General features: G+C 60.4%; 1 protein-coding gene across 1 annotated transcript in view; it reads left to right on the top strand.

Moving 5' to 3' along the window:
- The window catches only part of ESPN (espin), a gene marked incomplete at its 5' end in the record, with an annotated part of 37681 nt that overhangs the window by 24633 nt on the left and 7132 nt on the right, over positions 1 to 5916 (top strand). The window contains 3 exons of the mRNA XM_011938309.1: positions 1 to 75; positions 2538 to 2683; positions 2768 to 3031. Of these exons, the coding sequence (XP_011793699.1) occupies positions 1 to 75; positions 2538 to 2683; positions 2768 to 3031 (485 nt within the window). The remainder of the gene's footprint in view (positions 76 to 2537; positions 2684 to 2767; positions 3032 to 5916) is intronic.

Raw genomic sequence — 5916 nt, 5'->3', positions numbered from 1 at the left:
CGCCGGCCCCGCCTCTGCCCCTCGAGGGCGCTGGCCCTGGCTGCGGGCAGCGCCGCTCCTCTTCGTCCACGGGCAGTGAGTAGGAGCAGGTTGAGGGGTGGGGGGCGGCGCTAGCCCTGAAAGGGGAGGGAAATCTAGACACCGCCCCCTCCCCAGCTGTCACTGCCGGGGTCCTTCCTCTTCTCCATGTTCCTCGGGCCACCACTACCCCACTGAGTACTTGACCCTAAGGGAGGGCTCTAGGTTGCTCGAGGTCCTGCCAAAGCAGGACCGGGCTGCGCGTCCTGGGGCAAGTCCCCTCCCCAGTCTGGGCCTGCCTCCCACCCCCTAGCTGTGTGACCTGGGCAAGTCCCCTCCCCTCTGCGGGCCTGCCTCCCACCGGCTAGAAAGGGCCTCCCAGCTCTGGCGCTGGCGTTTCCAATGAGCTGATGCTGGTGTTTCCCATGAGCTGGTGCTGGAGGAACACTTGAAGTAGAACCAGCTTCAGAGAGGCCCTGCAGCTGGCCACCCTTCCCCCTGCCCCCGTCTATCCTGAGCCTCTCTTCCTCTCTCCATGTCTTTCTCTTGTCCTTCCAAGCAGCACAGACCTGAAGCCTTCTTAGAAATGCCAGGAACTCTTCCTAGCCAGTTCCTGCCAGGGGCCCTGGGCCAGCCGGGGCCTGGCTATGGGGGCAATGTTTTCCCCTCTCTCCTCGATGACTTCCCTAGACATCCTTTTTTAAGAGCTAGACTGGTGCAGGATTCCTGGGCTGCTTTTATGTAGGGTGGGACAGTGTCCCCCTGCCAGGATACCTAGAAGGCCCAGGACAGGGTGTCTAGATGTGGTGCTCCCATCCCAGCCTGGCTGGGATGCCTTCCTCACCCAGCCACTCAGGGCAGAGATCATGCTTAGTGGCACCCTCCAAAGCTTTGTCTCCCTGACTAGGAGTGCAGAGCAGAGCTTGTCCCCCTACGGTTCCTATGGAGCCCCAGCCCCTGCAGACCAGAGCCCATGGAAGCATGTCCAGCACCTGCGGAACCTCCTTCTCCTTCCCTCCACAGCCTGCAGCAGGGCTGAAGCTAAGGGCAGAGAAAAATACTCTGGACTTCCCCAGACACCCCCACCCAGCACAGCCAGGGCTGGGTGCCCTACCACAACCCAGTGCCAAGGTGGAGGCCCTTGCTAGGGGCTAGAGCCAGTGGTGGCCCTGTCCAGCCCTCAGGGGCACCAGCCAAGCCGGGAACTCGACGGACCACCCTCATGAGGCCCCAGAGCAGCCGCAGCCAGGGTCAGATGGGCAGAAAAGCTCCTCCTCTCTTCTCTACTCCCCCCTCCTGCTCTCCCTGGCTCGCTCCCTGTCCCCTGCTGTCCCAGTCTCATCCTGGCCCCCTCTCCCTCCTAACTCCACTGTCACTTCTCTCCTCTTGGTCCCTAGAAGTGAGAGTCCTGAGGCACAGGAAGAGTGAGTAGCTGCGTGCGCGGCTCCTGGCTGAGGCTGAGGCGCGGGGTGGGGGAAAGAGGCAGGAAAAGCAAGGCAGGAGGGGCCCAGACTCGAGGAAAGGGCAGGGGCTGGCAGGCGAGAGAAACTCGATGCATGGGTGGGCCCTTGCACCTCATACCTACCCTCATACCCACATACGCACCTAAGCATTCTGCGCCTGGCTGGTGGTTTTGCCTTAATGAATGAGCCAGCCACACCGATTTTCCCTTTCTCTTCTTCCTCCCTGTGACTGTACTCTGGGATCCCCAGTCTGGGAATCCAAGAGCTGTCGGCCCATTTTGTTCCTCCCTCCCGGACCTGACCCCTTCATCGGGGCTCAAGAGACCGCTCTCCAAATCTCCATTTGCCTCCTCTGGCTAAGCCGGAAAATGCACACTCTGCCCTGTGTATTTGCATATTACCCACCTGCCCTTCTTCCTGGGTGCCTCCCGTAGCCTCAGTAAGGGCCCTGCTTTCTTGGGCCCCTAGAGCTGAGCCTCGCTTTGCCATAAATGTGCTCCCGGCTTGCAACCAATGTGTCTGCTTGTGCGTCTGTCTGTGGGTGTGGTGGAGAGGGAGGGGACCAGCTGGGTACTGACACTCCAGGGTTCGGACTCTGTATGTCCATGGAGGCCCCAATTGACTCAGTTCAAGGGTCACTGAGGCTTTGCTGATGTAGGGAGAGGGCCAGAGGGAGGCTCCACCCCAGCTGGGCTGAGCCAGGGAACCTGGGACAAAGGTCAGGTGGCTGATTCCAGGTATTGTTTTGGAGCTGGGCAGTCAGTGGCTGGGCGGGGACATACGCCCAAGAGCCACCATGAACTCCCAGGGTCGTCCAGGCGGGGGCCCTCCACCTCGTGAGTAGGGTGGGGAGGATAGTGGGGTTGTCACAGTTGGGGAACCAAGGGCCCGCCTCTGGGGCCCCTGAAAGCAGCCTGCGGGGCCTGGGATCTGGAGAGCTGCTTGCTGGGCCCGAGGATGGGCACCCAGCCAATCTTGGCTTGGGAAGGGGGCTGCAGAGGGGCGGGTGAGGGGTGGCCCCACCCTGCCGGTGCCTCATCTCCTGCCTCTGCATAGGCACCAAGTCTTTCAACATGATGTCCCCGACGGGCGACAACTCGGAGCTACTGGCTGAGATTAAGGCAGGCAAGAGCCTGAAGCCTACGCCGCAAAGCAAGGGGCTGACCACAGTGTTCTCAGGCAGCGGGCAGCCGGCCTTCCAGGTAGGCGGGCCTGGCAGGAGCCTGCGACCCGGCTTCCCTGGCCCCAGGCCACCGGGCGCTCAGCCCCACCGCTTCTCCCTGCAGCCCGATTCGCCGCTGCCGTCTGTGTCACCTGCACTGTCACCAGTCCGGAGCCCCACACCGCCAGCTGCGGGGTTTCAGCCGCTGCTCAATGGAAGCTTGGTTCCGGTGCCGCCCACTACTCCTGCGCCGGGCGTGCAGCTGGACGTGGAGGCGCTCATCCCCACGCGCGATGAGCAGGGCCGGCCCATCCCCGAGTGGAAGCGCCAGGTGATGGTGCGCAAGCTGCAGCTGAAGATGCAGGAGGAGGAGGAGCAGAGGCGGAAGGTGGGTGGGGCGGGGTGCCCAGGGAGCCCTGGAGTCTGCATCTGGATGCACAGCCCATCCCCCACGCCATTCCCAACCCCAACCTCGGGGCCTCCCGTTTTTCTTTCTTTTCTTTTCTTTTCTTTTTCTTTTTCTTTTCTTTTCTTCTTTTCTTTTCTTTCTTTCTTTTCTTTTCTTTCCTTCCTTTTCTTCCTTCCTTCCTTCCTTTTTCCTTCTTTCTCTTTTTCTTTCTCTCTCTCTTCCTTTTCTTTCTTTTCTTTTTCTTTCTTTTCTTCCTTTTCTTTTCTTTTCTTCTCTTCTTTTTTTGAGACAGAGTCGCTCTGTCACCCAGGCTGTTGTGCAGTGGCACGATCTCGGCTCACTGCAACCTCCGCCTCCCGAGTTCAATCCCATGCTCGTGATTCTCCTGCCTCAGCCTCCCAGGTAGCTGGGATTACAGGCGCATGCCACCATGCCCAGCTAATTTTTTTGTATTTTTATTAGAGATGGGGTTTCACCATGTTGGCCAGTGCTGGGATTACAGGCATGAGCCACTGTGCCCGGCCATTTTCTTTGTGGAAAGCAGGGTGGCAGGCTTGTCCCAGTCTCCACACACACCCCCAGCAGCCTGTCCTTGGAAGTGAGACAGCAGCCTTTCAGACTCGCCCTCACCTGCCTAGCACCTGGGATCTGGTTAAAAGGCCTGTTCAGATTCAGGAGGTCTGGGCGGTGCTGAGGCTCTGCATTTTAGCCAGCTCCTGGGTGAGGCTGCTGATGACGCTGGTCCAAGGACCACACTGCATAGCCAAGAGAGCTTTGGTCTCAGTCTTAGGGACATGGGCTCTACTGCTGCAATGCCACCTTCCAGCTGCCAATACTGAGCCTCATCCAGCCTCAGTTTCCTTCTCTGTAAGGTGGGCCGATCAGCACCAGCTGGCAGGATGAGCTGCCTTTCATTCATCCAACAACTGTTCCCCAAATGCCATTTATTTTTATTTTTTGAGACAGGGTCTCACTCTGTCATTGAGGCTGGAGTACAGTGGTGTGATCTCGACTCACTGCAACCTCCGCCTCCTGGGTTCAAGCGATCCTCCCGCTTCAGCCTCCCGAGTAGCTGGGACTACAGATGCCCACCAACCATGCCCGGCTAATTTTTGTATTTTTAGTAGAGATGGGGTTTCACCATGTCGGCTAGGCTGGTCTCGAACTCCTGGCCTCAAGTAATCCACCTGCCTCGGCCTCCCAAAGTGCTGGGATTACAGGCGTGAGCCACCACGCCTGGCCCCCGAGTGCCATTTATGTGCCCCACACACTGTTGTAGCCTCAGGGGATTCATGGTGAACATATCAAGGCCTGCTCTAAGGTGGCTGTGGACATGTGTGCGAGTCACCGAGCACAAAAAATGGGGCAGTGTGAGAGTGGGTGGCAGTGGAGAGAAGTACCTGGGCTGATGCAACACAGCCAGCTGCAATGGGGAACGGAAGGGACTGGGGCAACCCTAACTGACCACCTTATATGTGGGCTGGGGGGTGTGTTAGGGAAGGAGGAGGTGATGTTTGAGGTGAGACTTGGAAGATGAGTGAGGGGTGGCCAGGAGGAGAGTGGACTGAAGAGCTGCAGGTGGGACAGGGCAGTCTGGAAGTGAGAGTGGATGTGGCCCTGACTGTGCTGGAGGAAGGGGGTCGCTGAGCTGGAGAGACCTCAGTGGGGGCCAGGTTACCAAGACCTGGCCAGCGGCCCAGAAGAGAACGGACTCCCTCCTGGAGCACTGGGGAGCCGGGTGGGGGAAGTGTTAAGCAGGGAAGAGGCTGCTTCCTATTTTGTATGTGGGGAGCGGATCGCATAGGGTCAAGATGAATCAGGGACCTCTGGGGAGGCGATGGCAGGCCCAGGGGGGAAAACTGGACATCAGAGGTGGAAAAAAGTGAGCAAATGAGAATATTACGGTGCCCAGCTGTCCAGCAGGACCGGGGGTGGGTGGGCAGCTCAGTGGAAGCTGCAGCTGTAGCCTCTTTAAGAGCAGAGTGGCCTCTCATTCTGCACAGAAAACACCACAGGGAGCGGGAAGGCTTGGGCCACGGGGGAGCTCGAGAAGGGGTCATGAGTCTGGGAGGAGAGGCCTCACAATAGCCGCTCTCGGAAGGGTTGGGGAGGGCCACCGCGCCTCTCAGTTTCAACGCCTTTCGCAAGTTCCTTGGGTGGTGTAATGAGCCAACAAGTCAGGCATGGAGACCCCGTCTGCCGGCCTGTTCTCCTTGCCGCCGCAGCAGCGACCAGCGACCGGCCGTGCCCCCCGCCAGCGACCAAAGTGGACACTACACAGAGCCCAGAGCGGGGGCTGGGCCGAAGCCTCGCCCCAGCGTCACCCCCCGCCGGCCAGGCGCGGTCCCTCCCTGCAGATGCAGCCCCGCGGAGCCATTACACCACCCAGGACATGCAAAAGGTTCCCGGCGCCACTGCGGGAGCTGGGCCAGAGGGAGACGCGCCTCCCTCCCCTCTCTTGTCTTCCCCGCCTTAGCTGACGGCCACCAGCTCGTGCTGCTACCCCCGCGAGGGCTGGAGGTACTCCCGCGAGCACAACGCCATCCTTGGGCCCTTCGGCGAGCTCATGACCGAGGCCGACATCCTCCGCATCGAGCAGCAAATCGAGAACCTGCAGGTGCTGCACAAGGCGCAGAAGCTGGAGGCGCGCCTGGAGCAACTGGAGCTGGAGCTGGAGCAGCTGCTGCCCATCTCGGCCGCCCTGTCGGCGCCGCGCTTCACCGTCGACCCGCGCCGCATGCATGGCCGCGCCGTCAGCCTACCCGCCTGGTGCAGCAAGATCTCCACGCTGCTCAAGAGCATGGCCACGCTGCTGGCCGCGCTGGGCGGCCGGCCTGCGCACCTGGCGGAACTGCTGACCGCTG

Source organism: Colobus angolensis, unplaced genomic scaffold, assembly GCF_000951035.1.
Source record: "Colobus angolensis palliatus isolate OR3802 unplaced genomic scaffold, Cang.pa_1.0 Scaffold170, whole genome shotgun sequence".
NCBI lineage: Eukaryota > Metazoa > Chordata > Mammalia > Primates > Cercopithecidae > Colobus > Colobus angolensis.
This window is presented reverse-complemented; position numbering and strand designations above follow the sequence as displayed.